The sequence below is a fragment of the Oncorhynchus gorbuscha genome, linkage group LG02, assembly GCF_021184085.1.
Source record: "Oncorhynchus gorbuscha isolate QuinsamMale2020 ecotype Even-year linkage group LG02, OgorEven_v1.0, whole genome shotgun sequence".
NCBI lineage: Eukaryota > Metazoa > Chordata > Actinopteri > Salmoniformes > Salmonidae > Oncorhynchus > Oncorhynchus gorbuscha.
This window is the reverse complement of record NC_060174.1, coordinates 74,271,106-74,294,118: the sequence shown is the minus strand read 5'-3', so window position 1 is coordinate 74,294,118 and position 23,013 is coordinate 74,271,106. Positions and strand designations below refer to the sequence as shown.

General features: G+C 42.7%; 1 protein-coding gene across 2 annotated transcripts; it reads left to right on the top strand.

The window, feature by feature from the left end:
* Positions 1 to 1,574: 1,574 nt before the first annotated feature.
* On the top strand, positions 1,575 to 8,421 carry LOC123994387 (protein CWC15 homolog). Of its 2 annotated transcripts, none has more exons than XM_046296912.1 (7): positions 1,575 to 1,688; positions 2,273 to 2,414; positions 2,567 to 2,679; positions 3,026 to 3,117; positions 3,208 to 3,321; positions 6,692 to 6,837; positions 6,930 to 8,421. In XM_046296912.1, exons 2-7 carry the CDS (start codon positions 2,284 to 2,286, stop codon positions 7,057 to 7,059), a joined length of 726 nt encoding a protein of 241 aa, XP_046152868.1. In that variant the 5' UTR covers positions 1,575 to 1,688; positions 2,273 to 2,283; the 3' UTR covers positions 7,060 to 8,421. The 2 variants fall into 2 exon arrangements, with proteins under 2 accessions (XP_046152868.1, XP_046152877.1); XM_046296921.1 differs by having other exon boundaries at positions 1,600 to 1,676.
* The last annotated feature ends 14,592 nt before the right edge of the window (positions 8,422 to 23,013 follow it).

Sequence of the window (23,013 nt, the reverse complement as noted above, 5' to 3'; positions counted from 1 at the left end):
CTGAGTAGAGTGTTGGAGGCTATTTTGTAAATGACATCGCCGAAGTCAAGGATCAGTAGGATAGTCAGTTTTACGAGGGTATGTTTGGTAGCATGAGTGAAGGAGGCTTTTTTGCGAAATAGGAAGCAGATTTTAGATTTGATTTTGGATTGGAGATGCTTAATGTGAGTCTGGAAGGAGAGTTTACAGTCTATCCAGACACACCTAGGTATTTGTAGTTGTCCACATATTCTAAGTCAGAACCGTCCAGAGTAGTGATGCTAGTCGGCCGCGAGGGTTCGGGCAGCAATCGGTTGAAGAGCATGCACTTAGTTTTACTAGCATTTAAAAGCAATTGGAGGCCACGGAAGCAGTGTTGTATGGCGTTGAAGCTCGATTGGAGGTTTGTTAGCAAAGTGTCCAAAGAAGGGCCAGATGTATACAGAATGGTGTCGTCTGCGTAGAGGTGGATCAGAGAATCACCAGCAGCAAGAGCGAAATCATTGATATATTACAGAGAAAATGTAACCCTGTTGCACCCCCATAGAGACTGCCAGAGGTCAACAAGCCCTCCGATTTGACACACTGAACTCTATCTGAGAAGTAGTTGGTGAACCAGGCGAGGCAGTCATTTGTGAAGCCAAGGCTATTGAGTCTGCCGATAAGAATGAGGTGATTGACAGAGTCAAAAGCCTTGGCCAGGTTGATGAAGATGGCTGCACAGTGGGCAGCTGGGAGGATGTACTCTTATTCTCCATGGACTTTCTTCATGGAATTAGTGCTACAGGATGCACATTTCTGTTTGAAAAAGATAGCCTTACCTTTCCTAACTGACTGAGTAGGTGAACCAAGGGCTATATCCGTTCTTAGTTCTACAATCTTTGAATGGGGCATGCTTATTTAAGGTGGTGAGGAAAGCCCTTTCTCATTCTTGAGATCGAAAAACTGTGCAGTGGTGTAAAGTACTTAAGTAAAAATACTTTAAAGTACTACTTAAGTAGTTTTTTTGGGGTATCTGTACTTTACTATTTATATTTTTGACTACTTTTACTTTTACTTCACTACTTTCATAAGGAAAACATTGTTCTTTTCACTCCATACATTTTCCTTGACAACCAAAAGTACTCGTTACACTTTGAATGCTTAGCAGAACAGGAAAATGATCAAATTCAAGCACATAATCAAGAGAACACATGGCCATCCTTACTGCCTCTGGCCTGGCAAACTCACTAAACACAAATGCATTTTTGTAAATAATGTCTGAGTGTGCCCCTGGCTATCCATACATTTTTTTTAAACGGTGCCCTCTGCTTTGCTTAATATAAGGAATTTTAAATGATTGATACGTAAGTATGTTTTAGCAATTACATTTACTTTTGATACTTATGTACATTTTAAACCAAATACTTTCAGACTTTTACTCAAGTAGTATTTTATTGGCTGACTTTCACATTTACTTGAGTAACTTTCTATTAAGGTATCTACACTTTTACTCAAGTATGAAAGTGGGTACTTTTTCCACCACTGAAACTGTGGAATGAAAATTTGGCTATTTTGAAAAACGTTTCTCACACGCCTACTGCAAAAACGCGTTTCAAAATTGTTGTTTGACCTTTCCCAGTTCCGTAGGCGTTGTTCATACGCTGTGATAACAGTGTCTACAATCCAAAGCAAACGGCCCTTTCTCTTCTGATAGTGTAAGGAAAAAGGTACATTTCCAGCAAACTATTCAATATTAGCTAGTTGTTTTTGAAAGAGAAAGATAGCTAGTTATGGTATTATTTTAGTAAACCTGTAGCTTGCATAAACCTTATGACAGTTATTCTTCCAGCATACTAACGTCAACTGGCAGCATGTAAGAAAGGTTGCTACACTACAGTAACTACTAACGTTAGCGTAGACAAGTGTGTTGGTGTTTGCTCAGCAATAATCAATACCGATGTTATAATAAAACCCACACAATGGTGAAATCGTTTGTAAATTAGCTAATATAGCTAGCTTGGTCGATTGGTTAACTATATAGCAAGCCTATATGGATATTTTAAGTAACGTTAGCTAGCTACCACCGGGTTGTTTTTCTCATGGCGAGTTAGCAAGCTAAATACGGATTGATTTCTGTTAACGTTATGTTGATAAAATATTTCATCTATTTATATTTGTTGCCCTCTGTTCCAGCCAGCTATAATTAAATGCAATGGGCTTTGTTGGCATTGGAAACATGTTTACATTGCCAAAGCAAGTTAAATGGATAAACAAAGTGAACCGTAAATATTACACTCACACAATATTACAGAGCCACCAAAAATGACAACAGCCGCGAGACCGACGTTTGAGCCAGCGAGAGGAGGGAGAGGGAAGGGAGAGGGCGATCTCAGTGCGTTGTCCAAACAGTACTCAAGCCGAGATCTGCCTGGTCACACTAAGATCAAGTACAGGTGAGTGACACAACACCACCTATCCTTGTGGCATCTTGTCATCAGTCTTTGCCCTTGTGGCTAAGTCTTGCACCAGTAGCTGGGAACAGGTCCCTCTGGTTAAAGATAATGTGCTGTCTCATCCAGTATGTCTCCCTGTGTGATCCCCTCAGGCAGCTTACCCAGGATGCCCCCGAGGAGGTGCGTGCTCGGGACTTCCGCAGGGAGCTGGAGGAGAGGGAACGTGTTGCTGTCCGGGAGAAGACTAGAGAGAGGGGACCAAGAGGTGAGTTTGACCTGAAAGTAAAATATGTCAGTGTTTAACTGGGTGTAAAGAAGATCAATGGGATTTTTGCATCTGACATACTATAATAATAATATAATATATGCCATTTAGCAGACGCTTTTATCCAAAGCGACTTACAGTCATGTGTGCATACATTCTACGTATGGGTGGTCCCGGGAATCGAACCCACTACCCTGGCGTTACAAGCGCCATGCTCTACCAACTGAGCTACAGAAGGACCATTTTGCCCAAAGTTTTGTTTATTTTGTTTTGTTGACATGGGTCATATGCAGGGGATTCAAGCCAGCATCGTTAAAATGGTGGTTTGTCTCTTTTCAATTTTCAGAACACACCACATCCTCATCTTCATCCTCTAAGAGGCCCAGACTAGATCAAATCCCTGCTGCCAACCTGGATGCAGATGACCCTCTCACTGACGTAGGTGCCACCTGTTCATCCACCAGTCACCGTAAAGTCTGTGCTTTTTTTTAAAGATCAGCCTCTAATCTTCATTGTTTTGTGGTGTAGGATGAGGAGGAGGATGATGACTCTGAGGAGGACAGTGATGACGATGACACTGCGGCTCTGCTGGCTGAATTGGAGAAAATCAAGAAGGAGCGGGCTGAGGAGCAGGAACGCAAGGTAAGTCGCTACAAGACAATCAATCGCTGCTGGGTCAGTCATGCCAGTTGAGTCCAACCAAGTGCCAATTGATTTTTCAGGTGTTGCTGAGTAGGAGCAGCAAATAGGGCTCTATTGACTTGTTAATATCAAACAAAACAATCCATTAATTTATCTCTAAAATTTTCAGACTTTAAAGGTCATCTAATGTAGAGATGAGCATCTGTTGTGTAGATCCAGCCTATTTCACCTATTCATTTGGGATTGAGGCATTTAGCTATCGCAAAAATAATAATTTGGCTGTTTTTATGAACATCTCAGGTAACATTAGAATCTGAAAACTACACTGCTCAAAAAAATAAAGGGAACACTTAAACAACACAATGTAACTCCAAGTAAATCACACTTCTGTGAAATCAAACTGTCCACTTAGGAAGCAACACTGATTGACAATACATTTCACATGCTGTTGTGCAAATGGAATAGACAACAGGTGGAAATGATAGGCAATTAGCAAGACACCCCCAATAAAGGGTTGGTTCTGCAGGGGATGACCACAGACCACTTCTCAGTTCCTATGCTTCCTGGCTGATGTTTTGGTCACTTTTGAATGCTGGCGATGCTTTCACTGTAGCAGTAGCATGAGACAGAGTCTACAACCCACACAAGTGGCTCAGGTAGTGCAGCTCATCCAGGATGGCACATCAATGCGAGCTGTGGCAAGAAGGTTTGATGTGTCTGTCAGCGTAGTGTCCAGAGCATGGAGGCGCTACCAGGAGACAGGCCAGTACATCAGGAGACGTGGAGGAGGCCGTAGGAGGGCAACAACCCAGCAGCAGGACCGCTACCTCTGCCTTTGTGCAAGGAGGAGCAGGAGGAGCACTGCCAGAGCCCTGCAAAATGACCTCAGCAGGCCACAAATGTGCATCTGTCTGCTCAAACGGTCAGAAACAGACTCCATGAGGGTGGTATGAGGGCCCGACGTCCACAGGTGGGGGTTGTGCTTACAGCCCAACACCGTGCAGGACGTTTGGCATTTGCCAGAGAACACCAAGATTGGCTTATTCGCTACTGGCGCCCTGTGCTCTTCACAGATGAAAGCAGGTTCACACTGAGCACATGTGACAGAGTTTGGAGACGCCGTGGAGAACGTTCTGCTGCCTGCAACATCCTCCAGCATGACCGGTTTGGCGGTGGGTCAGTCATGGTGTGGGGTGGCATTTCTTTGGGGGGCCGCACAGCCCTCCATGTGCTCGCCAGAGGTAGCCTGACTGCCATTAGGTACCGAGATGAGATCCTCAGACCCCTTGTGAGACCATATGCTGGTGTGGTTGGCCCTGGGTTCCTCCTAATGCAAGACAATGCTAGACCTCATGTGGCTGGAGTGTGTCATCAGTTCCAGCAAGAGGAAGGCATTGATGCTATGGACTGGCCCACCCGTTCCCCAGACCTGAATCCATTTGAGCACATCTGGGACATCATGTCTCGCTCCATCCACCAACGTCACGTGGCACCACAGATTGTCCAGGAGTTGGCGGATGCTTTAGTCCAGGTCTGGGAGGAGATCCCCCAGGAGACCATCCGCCACCTCATCAGGAGCATGCCCAGGCGTTGTAGGGAGGTCATACAGGCACGTGGAGGCCACACACATTACTGAGCCTCATTTTGACTTGTTTTAAGGACATTACATCAAAGTTGGATCAGCCTGTAGTGTGGTTTTCCACTTTAATTTTCAGTGTGACTCCAAATCCAGACCTCCATGGGTTGATAAATTTAATTTCCATTGATAATTTTTGTGTGATTTTGTTGTCAGCACATTCAACTATGTAAAGAAAAAAGTATTTAATAAGAATATTTCATTCATTCAGATCTAGGATGTTATTTTAGTGTGTTCCCTTTATTTGTTTGAGCAGTGTGTATGTATGTGTATATATATATATATATATTTCAAATAACACTAATATTTGTATTAGTTTGTTACTGTAGACTATATTTAAAAACAAAACAACACCAAGATTCAAGTGTTCAATCAGTTTTATTCGTGGAGTGCCTTTGTTACAACTATGAAAACAGAAAGCATATTTGTTGAAACACAGCAATAGCTTAAAATAAAATTAAAAATACCCCAACCAGCAAGACGCACAATCAAAATGAAAAAATCCGTAGTCTACACATCATTATAAGCAAAAGGGTGTGCTTGATAAATACTGAAAATTGGCACAAAAGCAATAATGGCATTATAATGAATGTAAGTGTCGATATGGCAGCAGTCAAACCATTTATTATTGTCAGTGTGCATATTCATATTATTGTCAGTGTGCATATTCACGCAATGGCATCAGTTGGAGCATGTCCATGTCACACAAACAACGAAAGCTGGTGAGTGCGTTGCTGATGTTGTTTTTCCGCTTGAGATGTAGGGTCTGCGCTCTGTGGTTACATTTTGTGCTGATAATCGGCCTGTAGCATTGTCACCTGTTTGTTCTACCAAACCGTGCCGTCTCTTCCTGTCTCACCTTTCATTTGTTTCTGCCTTTTTTCGAGCGTAGGCCTCGGGGGTGTAGGTTCAGGCTGAGGCTCAGAATCAGAAGAATAATCATCAGAGGTCATGTTTAATTTCTTCCTCAACTGAGTCGTTTTCGTTCAGATTTTGTAGCAATGCTAACTCAGCATGTGCATCCATTCGTCTTGGTCTTCTTGCCATTGTAAATTATGCACACTTTCACTGTGTAGCCTACTCCAAGTAGGCCAGGGTGGACTGATATAGGGTACATATCATTTTGAGATTATAGTTAGAATAACAGAACGGCCGGACCTGTTCTTTCACAGTTGGTGATTACATTATTTCTGCATCGTTTACTTCCCCTGGCTCATCAATACCCATTCTCTCTTATCATACTTTACTTCATTTATTTCATCTGTTATATGTGTGAAATACATTTTGGTTTAGGTTTAGTTTCGAAGAAATGATTGGATTGATTATCAACTGGGCACGGAACCTTCAACTATCGGAGGAGCGGAGCAGGCCCTACTGTTGGGAGGAGGGGCATTAAAAAAAAAAGACTTGCCCTCCTAAAACTGGTTTATAGCTCCAGTTCTGTTTGTGATATTAATATTCTAACGACAGTGTGTTATACAGACTTATTTAGGAAAATTCATGACTTCCAACATTTCGGAGTAATAAAAAGTTGTAGTTTTATTGACCGCTTTAGTAGTTCTAGCGTTAAACATGTTGACCTTTTTTGTAGATGTTTTTTTTTTTGATCAGTGCTTGTTGTACAACCATCTTTAATCAAGGCCAATCAGAAAGCGTTGCTAAGAGCAATACTTCAGCGAATGAGAGCTTTGCACCTGGTCCTCTCTGACCAACATGTTTCGTGTCCTGTGCCAGGAGCGGGAGCAGAAAGCAGAGGAGGAGAGGATCCGCATGGAGAACATCCTTAGTGGGAATCCTCTGCTCAACCTGGCTGGACAGCAGCAGCAGCAGCAGCAGCAACAGATAGTCCCCACCCCGAGTGCCTTCAGCGTCAAGAGAAGGTGTTGAGAGACACACACACACACACCACTGCTTAGAGCATGGTTGTGGATGACTGTTGCTTCACATCCTCTCCTGTCTCTTTCTCTTTAAGGTGGGACGATGACGTCGTGTTCAAGAACTGTGCAAAGGGAGTGGATGAGGCACGCCGGGAGAAACGCTTTGTCAATGACACACTGCGCTCGGAGTTCCACAAGAAATTCATGGAGAAATATGTGAAGTAGGACTTGCAGCTCTGCTATGAAGGTGTTCCATTTCTCTCTGGTCTGTTCTCAGTTCTAAGAGGACAAGGAGGATGTGATAGAGATTGGTCTGAAAACATTGAATGAACCTGAAGAATGGTATCATCTGTTGACATGGAACACGCACAAAATCCTCTGTATATAAAGTAATCTAATGCCTGACCTGAAAACAAATTTTAACTAGTTTTGTTTCGTGTACAATCATTTTCCACCCCTGAAAGGAATGGTTGCAAAAGTGACATCATCAATGTCAACTTGTTGTTATTTAACTTTTACCTTTTTTATGCGCCAATGTCAATAAACCAACAAAAAAGAAAACCCTGTGTCTGTGAGAGGGCCTTGATGCTTTTCTCAGGGATTTTAGCTTTGTGTCCGGGAGTTAGAATTCTGCAATGACTTCCATTAAAAGCCCGGCAGCAACACTTTTTTGAAAGTGACTTTCAAATTGAAAGTCGTGAAACATAATAAGGATTGATGTCAGCCTAATTGAGGTGTAGATTACAACACATTCCAGTGTTTGAACTTGTAACAGACTGCGTGGGATTGTGCATCCAATGTCAATGTCCACGATGGGTATAATGGGAGCCACTTGCTGATTTCACAGCTCCAACACAGTTACACCCCCAACATCGCCTAAATAATAAACAATGGAACTGCCATGCAGTTGTCAGTTATCACCGGTTAAGGAGGATCTGATTGAATCAAGCCCACGCCTGTGAGCCCAGAATCTGGACTCTGGGGTGGCCGTAACATAATAAATGTAAATCTGTCTCCATACATTTAGTATATGTTACATTTTGTATGTATTAATTAACTACATTTCTTAAGTGGTCCGTGATCAGATTTGAACACGCAACCTTTGCTAGACGTTTGTTTTTTCTACGCCCCCACCCTGACCAACCTCCTCCTTTAGTTTTTGCCGCAAGTAACCTGTCTTATGTAACTATGTAACCAAATGTTGTTTTTTAAAAATCTCTGTGCCCTTGAGCAAGGCACTTAACCCTAATTGCTCTGCATAACTAAAATGTAACGTGACATACTAATTTGAGTGTCCCGGATTTATATTTGCTATGTTACGTCTAGTCTGAGACCAGGCTGATATTGTGCACCACACAGTTCAACATTGCAGAGAAACATGAAAAGATTCATAGAGAACTGTTGTCTGCTATGATGAGCTAAGCTGTTCCCACTGAATAATGGTCTTTTTAGAGCAAAGGTATGGTTTCTCGCATGTGAATTTAAGCTTGCCAGAAATTATTTTGTCTCATGGTGAAAACGGAAAACCTCTGTATATTTGTGTGTATATATATACTGAGCAAAAATATAAACGCAACATGTAAAGTGTTGGTTGTAAAAGTGGTGGTTTCATGAGCTGAAATAAAAGGTCCCAGAAATGTTCCATACGCACAAAAAACATTTCTCTGAAATTTTATGCACAAAGTTGTTTACATCCATGTAAGCGAGCATTTGTCTTTCGCCAAGAAATCCACCTGACAGGTGTGGCATATCAAGAAGCTGATTAAACAGCACGATCATTACACAGGTGCACCTTGTGCTGAGGACAATAAGGCCACTAAATGGATTTGAAGTTTTGAAGGAGCATGCAATTGGCATGCTGACTGCAGGAACGTTCGCCAGGGAATTTAATGTTCATTTCTCAACCATAAGCCGCCATACACAGTCTGCCAAATCCTCCAAAACATTGTGTGGGCGAACGGTTTGCTGATGTCAACTTTGTGCCCCATGGTGGAGGTGGGGTTATGGTATGGGCAGGTATAAGCTATGGACAACAAACACAATTGCATTTTATTTATGGCAATTTGAATATTCAAACATACCGTGACGAGATCCTGATGCCAATTTTTTTTTCTGGTATCTGTGCCCAACAGATTCATATCTCTATTTCCAGTCATGTAAAATCCATATATTAGGGCCTAATGAATTTTTCAATTGACTGATTTTCATATATGAACTGTAACTCTATAAAATGCAATTTAAAGCGGGAAAAATCAATAACTAATTCACCGTTTGTCACAGAAACATAAAACTATGTATGATTTATTCTATAAATGTCTAGCAAACTTTTACAACCTTTGTTTTGAGGAACAATTCCAGTTTTAACTTGATAGAAATACATAACATCTACAAGAAATCTGCATCCAGAAAATGAAAGCTTCTCCCAAGTGGGTGTGACATCTACTCCCATTGCCACTGCTGCTTGGATTCCATCTGTTCACCGTCTGCCCTGGCCTGTCTCCCCCTGTCTGGTACAGGTACCTCCACCACATTCACCCCTCTCCCCCAGCTTTCTCTCACCTCCAGCACACACTCACTGTTGGGGTGAGGGACTCTATAGCTAGCCCCAAGTCATTATATATATATATATTTTCTGCTTGTACATTTTGCTATTTGCCTCATGACCCCTGCATACTTTGTTGACTATAAACGTTCTTTACCCAACCTTGGGACAGACTATGTTCCCACACTCCGGACTCTGACTCTATTGGTTACACAGACTTTTGGCCTCCCATCCTCTTCTAACCACCTCTCACCGGCTTTGTATTCATGTTACCTGATGAAATTGCTGTACAATATGATCTTGTTGCCATCTGATGCACATTCAGATGTCATAAATCAGCACTGCAGAATTCTCCCTGTACTATGCTGTGCCTTGATTGTATTACTGTTGATGATATCTGGAAAGGTGCATGTACACACTGGCCCATCTACTGTTGCTAGCCCCAATTCTGACTGTGCTCTGATATGTTTCACTGACTTCTGCTCTCGTAAAAGCCTGGGTTTTCTGCATGTTAACACTAGAAGCGTATTACCTAAAATGGATAAATACAAAGTGTGGGTTCACAGCTCAAATCCAGATGTGTTGGTCATTACTGAGACGTGGTTAAGGAAGAGTGTTTTGAATACTGATGTTAACCTTTCTGGATATAACCTTTTTCGGCAAAACAGATCTTCCAAAGGTGGGGGAGGGGCAACCTTTACCAAGGATCATCTAGAGTGCTCAGTTGTCTCTACCAAGTCTGTCCCCAAACAATTTGATTTGCTGTTTTTAAGGATTAAACTTTCAAATATCTCTTTGTTGACTGTTGCTGGGTGTTATCGTCCTCCATCAGCACCGGCCTGTACCCTACCTGCCCTAAGCTCTCTCCTGGCCCCTTACACCAGGTCTAAATTTATCCTGCTAGGTGACCTAAACTGGGACATGCTTAAACCACCTGACCAAGTCCTAAAGCAATGGGACTCCCTAGATCCTTCTCAGGTTATCACCAATCCCACAAGGTATGACTCCAAACACCCAGAAAAGGCTGCTCTCCTCAAAGTTATCCTCACAAATAATCCTGATAGGTATCAGTCTGGTGTTTTCTGTAATGACCTTAGTGATCACTGTTTTACAGCCTGTGTTTGTAATGGCTGCTCAGTGAAATGACCTGTCCTGATTTGTCATAGACCCTTGCTAAAAACTTTAATGATTAAGCCTTACTTCATGAACTGGCCTCTGTAAAATGGTAACTGACTTGCCTAGTTAAATAAATAAGGTTCAATAAAATAAATATAAATACTAATACAATGGCATTTAAAGCTCTATAAATCAATAATGTTTTCACTGATTATGACAGAATCATCAAACTACGTATGAATTATTCTATAAATGTCTAGCATACTTTTACAACCTTTGTTTTGAGTAGAAATTCCAGTTTTGACTTGATATAAATACATAAAACCTATAAAATGCCATTTAAAGCTCTATAAATCAATAACTAATTCACGGTTTGTCAAATAAACATCAAACTAAGTATGATTTAGTCTAAATGTCTACTATACTTTTACAAACTTTTGCTTTTAGTATAAATTCCAGTTTTGATTTGATAGAAATACATAAAATCTCAAATATTGCATTTAAAGATGAAGAAATCTAATTCAGTGATTGTCTTAGAAAAAAAGTGAAAATATGCATTCATTTGCAATAACTTTAAAGAAATGTTCATTTCGGGTGCAATTTGTTCTATATGAAGTTAGCCACTGTTTACATAAAGTTGTACAATGTTTACAATCTTAAATTGTATGCCAAATCAATTTTTGCATTTTGAGTGCAACAGTTCCACATTTTAAAGTAGTTTCAAGGCACAACAGTCATTTATTTATACATCTCTAATTTAACAGCAAAGAGGCCCCTTCCAATCATTTTCTACTTTGCCTTTGTTGAAGTCCTTCTTTGTCATCCCCAGACAAGCTGAATGGTACCATCTCTGGCACACAGAGCATTCTATCTGCAGTATTAAAAACATAACATTTACATTTAAGTCATTTAGCAGACGCTCTTATCCAGAGCGACTTACAAATTGGTGCATTCACCTTATGACATCCAGTAAAACAGGGTTATGTTTATTTACATGTAAATTACAGTTCTGGAATACCCAAATTCTGTTACATGATTTTGGAATTAGAAACATTTTCAAATTTAATTGGATTTTTGTTAAATTGTTTTCTGCCCATCCCAAAAGATAGCATTTGTAAATAATTGGCCCTCTTTCTGGGACTCATCCACACACAGGACCAAGCCTGGCCTGCTGAGGAGTGACGGACTCCATCCGAGCTGGAGGGGTGCTCTCATCTTATCTACCAACATAGACAGGGCTCTAACTCCTCTAGCTCCACAATGAAATAGGGTGCAAGCCAGGCAGCAGGCTGTTAGCCAGACTGCCAGCATAGTGGAGTCTGCCACTAGCACAGTCAGTGTAGTCAGCTCAGCTATCCCCATTGAGACCGTGTCTGTGCCTCGACATGATTGGGCAAAACTAAACATGGCGGTGTTCGCCTTAGCAATCTCACTAGGATAAAGACCTCCTCCATTCCTGTCATTATTGAAAGAGATCGTGATACCTCACATCTCAAAATAGGGCTACTTAATGTTAGATCACTTACTTCAAAGGCAATTATAGTCAATGAACTAATCACTGATCATAATCTTGATATGATTGGCCTGACTGAAACATGGCTCACCTCCTGGTTACACTAGTGACCATATCCCCCGTGCATCCCGCAAAGGCAGAGGTGTTGCTAACATTTACGATAGCAAATTTCAATTTACAAAAAAAAAAAAGACATTTTCGTCTTTTGAGCTTCTAGTCATGAAATCTATGCAGCCTACTCAATCACTTTTTATAGCTACTGTTTACAGGCCTCCTGGGCCATATACAGCGTTCCTCACTGAGTTCCCTTAATTCCTATCGGACCTTGTAGTCGTAGCAGATAATATTATGATTTTAATATTCACAAGGAAAAGTCCACAGACCCACTCCAAAAGGCTTTCGGAGCCATCATCGAGTCAGTGGGTTTTGTCCAACATGTCTGTGGACTTACTCACTGCCACAGTCATACTCTGGACCTAGTTTTGTCCCATGGAATAAATGTTGTGGATCTTAATGTGTTTCCTCATAATCCTGGACTATCAGACCACCATTTTATTACGTTTGCAATCGCAACAAATAATCTGCTCAGACCCCAAACCAAGGGGCATCAAAATTTGTGCTATAAATTCTCAGACAAAAACAAGGATTCCTTGATGCCCTTCCAGACTCCCTCTGCCTACCCAAGGACATCAGAGGACAAAAATCAGTTAACCACCTAACTGAGGAAGTCAATTTAACATTGCGCAATACCCTAGATGCAGTTGCACCCCTAAAAGCTAAAAACATTTGCCATAAGAAACTAGCTCCCTGGTATACAAAACATACCCAAGTTCTGAAGCAAGCTTCCAGATAATTGGAACGGAAATGGCGCCACACCAAACTGGAAGTCTTCCGACTAGCTTGGAAAGACACTACCGTGCAGTATCGAAGAGCTCTTACTGCTGCTCGATCATCCTATTTTTCTAACTTAATTGAGGAAAATAAGAACAATCCTAAATTCCTTTTTGATACTGTCGCAAAGCTAACTAAAAAGCAGCATTCCCCAAGAGAGGATGGCTTTCACTTCAGCAGTAATAAATTCCTGAACGATCATGATCATTAGAAAGCAAATTACGGACTCCTCTTTAAATCTGCGTATTCCTACAAAGCTCAGTTGTCCTGAGTCTACACAACTCTGCCAGCACCTAGGATCAAGAGAGACACTCAAGTGTTTTAGTACTATATCTCTTGACACAATGATGAAAATAATCATGGCCTCTAAACCTTCAAGCTGCATACTGGACCCTATTCCAACTAAACTACTGAAAGAGCTGCTTCCTGTGCTTGGCCCTCCTATGTTGAACATAATAAACGTCTCTCTATCCACCGGATGTGTACCAAACTCACTAAAAGTTGCAGTAATAAAGCCTCTCTTGAAAAAGCCAAACCTTGACCCAGAAAATATAAAAAACTATCGGCCTATATCGAATCTTCCATTCCTCTCAAAAATGTTAGAAAAAGCTGTTGCGCAGCAACTCACTACTTTCCTGAAGACAACAATGTATACGAAATGCTTCAGTCTGGTTTTAGACCCCATCATAGCACTGAGAATGCACTTGTGAAAGTGGTAAAGGACCTTTTAATGGCGTCAGACCGAGGCTCTACATCTGTCCCCGTCCTCCTAGACCTCAGTGCTGCTTTTAATACCATCGATAACCCCTTTTTTTTTGGAGAGGTTGGAAACCCAAATTGGTCTACACGGACAAGTTCTTTCCTGGTTTAGGTCTTATCTGTCGGAAAGATATCAGTTTGCCTCTGTGAATGGTTTGTCCTCTGACAAATCAACTGTAAATTTCGGTGTTCCTCAAGGTTCCATTTTAGGACCACTATTGATTGTTTTCACTATATATTTGACCTCTTGGGGATGTAATTCGAAAACATAATGTTAACTTTCACTGCTATGCGGATGACACACAGCTGTACATTTCAATGAAACATGGTGAAGCCCCAAAATTGCCCTCGCTAGAAGCCTGTGTTTCAGACATAAGGAAGTGGATGGCTGCAAACGTTCTACTTTTAAACTCGGACAAAATAGAGATGCTTGTTCTAGGTCCCAAGAAACAAAGATATCTTCTGTTGAATCTGACAATTAATCTTGATGGTTGTACAGTCGTCTCAAATGAAACTGTTAAGGACCTCTGCGTTACTCTGGACCCTGATCTCTCTTTTGACGAACATATCAAGACTGTTTCAAGGACTGCTTTTTTTCCATCTATGTAACATTGAATAAATCAGAAACTTTCTGTCCAAAGATGATGCAGAAAAATTAATCCATGCTTTTGTTACTTCTAGGTTAGACTACTGCAATGCTCTACTTTCCGGCTACCCGGATAAAGCACTAAATAAACTTCAGTTAGTTAGTGCTAAATACGGCTGCTAGAATCCTGACCAGAACCAAAACATTTGATCATATTACTCCAGTGCTAGCCTCCCTACACTGTCTTCTTGTTAAGGCAAGGGCTGATTTCAAGGTTTTACTGCTAACCTTCAAAGCATTACATGGGCTTGCTCCTACCTATCTTTCCGATTTGGTCCTGCCATACATACCTACATGTACGCTACGGTCACAAGACGCAGGCCTCCTAATTGTCCCTAGAATTTCTAAGCAAACAGCTGCAGGCAGGGCCATCTCCTATAGAGCTAAATATTTATGGAATGGACTGCCTACCCATGTGAGAGACGCAGACTCGGTCTCAACCTTTAAGTCTTTACTGAAGACTCATCTCTTCAGTGGGTCATATGATTGAGTGTAGACTGGCCTAGGAGTGTGAAGGTGAACGGAAAGGCTCTGGAGCAACGAACCGCCCTTGCTGTCTGCCTGGCCGGTTCCCCTCTCTCCTCTGGGATTCTCTGCTTCTAACCCTTTTACATGGACTGAGTCACTTGCTTACTGGTGCTCTTTCATGCCGTCCCTAGGAGGGGTGCGTCACTTGAGTGGGTTAAGTCACTTACGTGATCTTCCTGTCTGGGTTGGCTCAGGATGGTAAGTTGGTGGTTGAAGATATCCCTCTGTGGTGTGGGGACTGTGTTTTGGCAAAGTGGGTGGGGTTATATCCTTCCTGTTTGGCCCTTTCCGGGGTATCATCGGATGGGGCCACAGTGTCTCCTAACCCCTTCTGTCTCAGCCTCCAGTATTTGTGCTGCAGTGGTTTATGTGTCGGGGGGCTAGGGTCAGTTTGTTATATCTGGAGTACTTCTCCTGTCTTATCCGGTGTCTTGTGTGAATTTAAGTATGCTCTCTCTAATTCTCTCTTTCTCTCTTTCTTTCTCTCTCTCGGAGGACCTGAGCCCTAGGACCATGCCTCAGGACTACCTGGCATGATGACTCCTTGCTGTCCTCAGTCCACCTGGCCGTGCTGCAGCTCCAGTTTCAAATCAAATCAAATCAAATCAAATTTATTTATATAGCCCTTCGTACATCAGCTGATATCTCAAAGTGCTGTACAGAAACCCAGCCTAAAACCCCAAACAGCAAACAATGCAGGTGTAAAAGCACGGTGGCTAGGAAAAACTCCCTAGAAAGGCCAAAACCTAGGAAGAAACCTAGAGAGGAACCGGGCTATGTGGGGTGGCCAGTCCTCTTCTGGCTGTGCCGGGTAGAGATTATAACAGAACATGACCAAGATGTTCAAATGTTCATAAATGACCAGCATGGTCAAATAATAATAAGGCAGAACAGTTGAAACTGGAGCAGCAGCACAGTCAGGTGGACTGGGGACAGCAAGGAGCCATCATGTCAGGTAGTCCTGGGGCACGGTCCTAGGGCTCAGGTCCTCCGAGAGAGAGAAAGAAAGAGAGAATTAGAGAGAGCATATGTGGGGTGGCCAGTCCTCTTCTGGCTGTGCCGGGTGGAGATTATAACAGAACGTGGCCAAGATGTTCAAATGTTCATAAATGACCAGCATGGTTGAATAATAGTAAGGCAGAACAGTTGAAACTGGAGCAGGAGCATGGCCAGGTGGACTGGGGACAGCAAGGAGTCCTCATGTCAGGTAGTCCTGGGACATGGTCCTAGGGCCCAGGCCAGTTGAAACTGGAGCAGCAGCATGGCCAGGTGGACTGGGGACAGCAAGGAGTCATCATGTCAGGTAGTCCTGGGGCATGGTTCTAGGGCTCAGGTCCTCCGAGAGAGAGAAAGAAAGAGAGAAGGAGAGAATTAGAGAATGCACACTTAGATTTACACAGGACACCGAATAGGACAGGAGAAGTACTCCAGATAAACAAACTGACCCTAGCCCCCCGACACATAAACTACTGCAGCATAAATACTGGAGGCTGAGACAGGAGCCTTTCAACTGTTCTGCCTGCGGCTATGGAACCCTGACATATTCACCGGACGTGCTACCTGTCCCAGACCTGCTGTTTTCAACTCTCTAGAGACAGCAGGAGTGGTAGAGATACTCTTAATGATCGGCTATGAAAAGCCAACTGACATTTACTCCTGAGGTGCTGACTTGCTGCACCCTCGACAACTACTGTGATTATTATTATTTGACCATGCATCTTGGCTGTTCTGTTATAATCTCCACCCGGCACAGCCAACAGAGGACTGGCCACCCCTCATAGCCTGGATCCTCTCTAGGTTTCTTCCTAGCTTTTGGCCTTTCTATGGAGTATTTCCTAGCCACTGTGCTTCTACACCTGCATTGCTTGCTGTTTGGGGTTTTAAGCTGGGTTTCTGTACAGCACTTTGAGATATCAGCTGATGTAAGAAGGGCTATATAATTTAAAAAATGATGAATCAGACACCTTATCAACAGCAACAGCTCATGGCCCTCCTGGAATCAGATGTTGTATTGCCTCAATGGAGGAACATAAGTCAGAGAAATGCTGATGAATGTCTTGCTCAAGCTGTGTGTGCAACTGGTTCACCTCTGATGCTCACAGGCAATGTGTATTGGAAGAGATTTCTGAAAGTTATTCGCCCAGCATACACCCCTCCAACCAGACATGCTTTATCTACTCATTTGCTGGATGCAGAGTTCAACAGAAGGTCAAGCAAATCATAGAGAAAGCAGACTGTATTGCAATCGTCTCTGATGGGTGGTCGAATGTTTGTGGGCAAGAAATAATTAACTACATCATCTCCACCCCACAACCAGTATTCTACAAGAGCACAGACACAAGGGACAACAAACACACCGGTCTCTACATTGCAGATGAGCTGAAGGCAGTCATCAATGACCTTGGACCACAGAAGGTATTTGCACTGGTGACAGACAATGCTGCGAACATGAAGGCTGCTTGGTCTAAAGTGGAGGAGTCCTACTCTCACTTCACACCGATTAGTTGTGCTGCTCATGCATTTAATCTGCTCCTCAAGGACATCATGGCACTGAAAACAATGGATACACTCTACAGGAGAGCCGAGGAAATGGTTAGGTATGTGAAGGGTCATCAAGTTATAGCAGCAATCTACCTCACCAACCAAAGTGAGAAGAATAAGAGCACCACATTGAAGCTGCAGAGCAACACCCGTTGGGGTGGTGTTGTCATCATGTTTGACAGTCTCCTGGAGGGGACTTGTCTCCAAGAAATCACAGTCTGCTGATATGGACAGCCCCATCAAGATGAACCTCCTGTATGATGTATTTTGGGAGAGAGTGGTAAGCAGCCTGAAACTCCTGGAACCTATAGCAGTAGCCATTGCACGGATTGAGGGAGACAATGCCATCCTGTCTGATGTCCAGACTCTGTTTGCAGATCTAAGAGAAGACATCCGTACTGCCCTGCCCACTTCACTGTTGCTCCAAGCAGAGGAAACTGCAGTTCTGAAATACATCAAAAAGAAGACTTCTGCCTACACGCCGCAGCAGACATGTTGGACTCCAAGTATGCTGGCAAGAGCATCCTGTCTGGTGCATTTTACATTTACATTTAAGTCATTTAGCAGATGCTCTTATCCAGAGCGACTTACAAATTGGTGCATTCACCTTATGACATCCAGTGGAACAGTCACTTTACAATAGTGCATCTAAATCTTAAGGGGGGGGGTGAGAAGGATTACTTATCCTATCCTAGGTATTCCTTAAAGAGGTGGGGTTTCAGGTGTCTCCGGAAGGTGGTGATTGACTCCGCTGTCCTGGCGTTGTGAGGGAGTTTGTTCCACCATTGGGGGGCCAGAGCAGCGAACAGTTTTGACTGGGCTGAGCGGGAACTGTACTTCCTCAGTGGTAGGGAGGCGAGCAGGCCAGAGGTGGATGAACGCAGTGCCCTTGTTTGGGTACAGAGATCAACAAGGCCTATGGTTTCATTACTACCATGTCTGTCCACCTTGGCCTGGTTGAGGGCAAAGTTCTTGGCAGTCTGGCAAAGTACACTTCCAAGCAAGGGCTTTGGGATGGAGATGCAATATGGCAGTCGTGCCAACATATCTCATCAACCACCTGGTGGAAGGGACTTTGTGGATCTGAGGCTCTTTCCCCTGTTGCCTCCATCATCCTCCAAATCCCACCAACATCAGCCGCCTCAGAGCGCAACTGGTCCTTGTTTGGGAACACACACCAAAGCACGCAACAGGCTGACCAATACAAGGGTTGAAAAATTGGTGACCATCCTGGCAAATTTGAGGCTTTTTGAGCCTGAGAACAAGCCATCCTCAACAAGGTTGGAAAGTGACAGTGAAGATGTGGCCTCAGAGTCTGATATTCAAGAGGTGGACACTGATGAGGTCCAGGGAGAAGACATGAGAGGAAGACAACCAAAGCTTTAGTTTCGAGAGTATCATTTTACAGATGTATGTTGAAAATGTTTTTGGGAGATGCGATGGATCATTGGGGATCATTCAATATTCCCTTTGTTTTGTTGTTCAGTGAAATCATCCCATGTGAAGAGTCAACACCATAAATTAAAATTCAATTCGTAACTAAATTGTTTTTTTTTTTATATTGGAAGGATTTAATCATTTGCAATTTGTCTACTTATGATCAGGTAAAAGGTTTATGTTTCTGTCTCCATATGATATGGTAAATATATCCAATGCAAAAAACATCTACATTTAAATGGTATTAATATTAATTTGCATATATTTCTGTGAATTCCAATATATTCCCGTTAATTCCTATATATTCCAGTTAATTCCCATGGAAAGTTTCCACCTCTGAATATTCCCCAAAATGTGCAACCCTAGCAATAACACAAGGATAACCCTGATTAAAAAAGTGTCAAGACAAAGTTTCATACTTCTAAATTTCTTGAAGGATGAAACTACATGAGTTTTCATAGCCTGGAAAATACCTAGTCAATCTTGTAAACTACTGTAAGTCTGAGAATTTTCCTCCTTTTTTCTGTATTTCCTGCTAGGCTAATGCAGAATAAAAAGAACACCTACCCCTAGTGGCCAAGACATAAAAACAGCAAGGTTCCATGAGATCACCATGTGGGATTTAGAAATACAGTCATGGCCAAAAGTTTTGAGAATGACACAAATATTAATTTTCACAAAGTTTGCTGCTTCAGTGTCTTTAGATATTTTTGTCAGATGTTACTGTGGAATACTGAAGTATAATTACAAGCATTTCATATGTGTCAAACGCTTTTTATGAAGTTGATGCAAAGAGTAATTTCTGGGCCACATCCTGACTGATGGGAGCCCATTCTTGCATAATCAATGCTTGGCGTTTGTCAGAATTTGTGTGTTTTTGTTTGTCCACCTGCCTCTTGAGGATTGACCACAAGTTCTCAATGGGGTTAAGGTCTGGGGAGTTTCCTGGCCATGGACCCAAAATATCGATGTTTTGTTCCCCGAGCTACTTAGTTATCACTTTTGCCTTATGTCAAGGTGCTCCATCATGCTGGAAAAGGCATTGTTCGTCACCAAACTGTTCCTGGATGGTTGGGAGAAGTTGCTCTCGGAGGATGTGTTGGTACCATTCTTTATTCATGGCTGTGTTCTTAGGCAAAATTGTGAGTGAGCCCACTCCCTTGGCTGAGAAGCAACCCCACACATGAATGGTCTCAGGATGCTTTACTGTTGGCATAACACAGGGCTGATGGTAGCGCTCACCTTGTCTTCTCCAGACAAGCTTTTTTTCCGGATGCCCCAAACAAACGGAAATGGGATTCATCAGAGAAAATGACTTTACCCCAGTCCTCAGCAATCCAATGCCTGTACCTTTTGCAGAATATCAGTCTGTCCCTGGTGTTTTTCCTGGAGAGAAGTGGCTTCTTTGCTGCCCTTCTTGACACCAGGCCATCCTCCAAAAGTCTTCGTCTCACTGTTTGTACAGATGCACTCACACCTGCCTGCTGCCATTCCTGAGCAAGCTCTGTACTGGTGGTGCCCCGATGCCGCAGCTGAATCAACTTTAGGAGACGGTCCTGGCGCTTGCTGAACCTGACGTCTTCTTCACAACAAATGAATCGTATCAGTATTTCCTTTTTCAGGCTTTTTTCCTGGTGATAGATTCATCTGTTCAATACTTACAGCCAAATGTTTAATACCCCGGGTATTCCCAGAACACATTCTGGAAAGTCTACAGATTCAGTCATCACTTTATTAGGTACAACCCCCTTTGCATCTGGAACAGTGTGAATTCAAAACAGTTGATGAAACTGGGAAAGGAGATAAACTGTTTTTAAGTCCAGTTGGAGTTTATTTCAGTCAGTACAAACTGAGTGTTGGAATTATTAAAAAGCAGTTTTGGAACTTTTCTGAGTTACAAAAGACCATCACAGACTGTGCTGTCATTTTGCACATTCTAAAGTTCAAACAAACAGTAACATAATACCTGAATACGTCTCTGAATGCTTTAGTGTCTAGCAAGCCAAGACCACTGGACTTGGTGTATATAGGAGCAATTTATTTTCGTGAATAGGGTGGTGAAGCGAATAAAGTGGCAACTGAGTGTAGATATCACAAACAAGTCCTTTTGAACAGTGTCTGTCTGTTATACGTTTGATCAATGGCTATAATCGTAAATATGATCCCCAAGATCCTCATAGGCTCACTCATATATAGATTTGGAGGTAAAGAAAAAACACTGACAGAATACTTTCATCCACATCCATTCACATAAAATATGTCTTTTAAAGTATAAATACCCTTCTAAGACCACTGTCTTTCTGGACATTTTAAAAGGTTTGCAAATAGTTCTTTCTGCCAGGATTGTGAATTGAAAGGGATTTTTTTGGTAATACCTATGTAGGTGACGTAGTATAATGTGTGGTAGTTGCACACCTCTCTGCTGAATTATGTAGAGACGATTTTGGCCAGTTGATATTGTTTTTCATGATCTTTTGTGAAAAAACAACTTGTCACGTAGGCTTAGTGCAAGCAGTTTAAGAGAGCAAAGAGCATTGGGACAGCCTGGTTGAAGTCCTAGTTTTTAATGGTTAGTGCCAGTAGATTGCAGAGGGGTTCACATACAGTTCAGAGGCAAATCATAATGTATACATTTAGCCCAAAAACCAAGCACGTAACATCTACTTCTTATAATAGTGCTTTTTTTGTGTTATGCACCCTCTGGTATCTTTCAATACCCATGCTAATATATGGTTGACTCTTAGTTTTCCTTATCTCCATTGTGGAATGTCCATGTTGATCCTCATGGTTACCTTGGTCCTCTTGATCCATTCACTTGTCTTCTTTGTTAGTCAGGCCTGACCCCTTCATCCCATAGTTTTTTCATGTAATCTAATTTAATATGACTGAATATGCAGAATTTTCTGCCAGGCCCCTTCTAATAGGGTATAACAGACTCGTTAGAACTTTTACCACACACCCTCTAAACGAACTACACGTCTCTATCAAATCAAAACTGGATTTTTTCCTCCAAACAAAGGTTGTGTCATGTTTTGTCTTATATTGTCTTGTCATTTTGCTTTTCCTTCTGTTCGTTTTCCCCCTGCTGGTCTTTTTAGGTTCGTTCCCTTTTTTCTCTCTCCCTCCCTCTCTCTCTTCTCTCTATCGTTCCGTTCCTGCTCCCAGCTGTTCCTATTCCCCTAATCAATCATTTAGTCTTTCCACACCTGTTCCCTATCTTTTCCCCTGATTAGAGTCCCTATTTCTCCCCTTGTTTTCCGTTTCTGTCCTGTCGGATCCTTGTATATTGTTCACCGTGCTGTGTCTTTGTATCGCCCTGTCGTGTCATGTTTCCCTCAGATGCTGCGTGGTGAGCAGGTGTCTGAGTCTGCTACGGTCAAGTGCCTTCCCGAGGCAACCTACAGTTTATGATCGAGTCTCCAGTCTGTTCTCGTCATTACGAGTGGAATTGTTTTTTATGCTTTATTTACCGCTCCGATTTGTCTAGGAGTATTGCATATTTCCTTTACTGGATTAAAGACTCTGTTTTCGCCAAGTCGCTTTTGGGTCCTCATTCACCTGCATAACAGAAGGATCCGACCAAAGAATGGACCCAGCGACTACAGACGCTCGTAACACTGCCGTCGAGATCCAAGGAGCCATGCTCGGCAGACACGAGCAGGAATTGTCTGCTGCTCGTCATGCCGTGGAGAACCTGGCCGCTCAGGTTTCCGACCTCTCTGGACAGTTCCAGAGTCTTCGTCTCGTGCCACCTGTTACTTCCTGGTCTGCCGAGCCTCCGGAACCTAGGGTTAATAACCCACCTTGTTACTCCGGGCAGCCCACGGAGTGCCGCTCCTTTCTCACCCAGTGTGATATTGTGTTCTCTCTCCAACCCAACACATACTCTAGAGAGAGCTCGGGTTGCTTACGTCATATCACTCCTTACTGGCCGGGCTCGAGAGTGGGGCACAGCTATCTGGGAGGCAAGGGCTGATTGTTCTAACAATTACCAGAACTTTAAAGAGGAGATGATTCGGGTTTTTGACCGTTCAGTTTTTGGTAGGGAGGCTTCTAGGGCCCTGGCTTCCCTATGCCAAGGTGATCGATCCATAACGGATTACTCTATAGAGTTTCGCACTCTTGCTGCCTCTAGTGACTGGAACGAGCCGGCGCTGCTCGCTCGTTTTCTGGAGGGACTCCACGCAGTGGTTAAAGATGAGATTC

Excerpts from the sequence above, each read along its gene's own strand:
- LOC123994387 (XM_046296912.1), top strand. The coding sequence starts at position 2,284 with ATGACAACAGCCGCGAGACCGACGTTTGAGCCAGCGAGAGGAGGGAGA. Across the intron at positions 2,415-2,566 it reads CACACTAAGATCAAGTACAG|GCAGCTTACCCAGGATGCCC; the intron begins GTGAGTGACACA and ends TGATCCCCTCAG. Across the intron at positions 3,322-6,691 it reads CTGAGGAGCAGGAACGCAAG|GAGCGGGAGCAGAAAGCAGA; the intron begins GTAAGTCGCTAC and ends GTCCTGTGCCAG.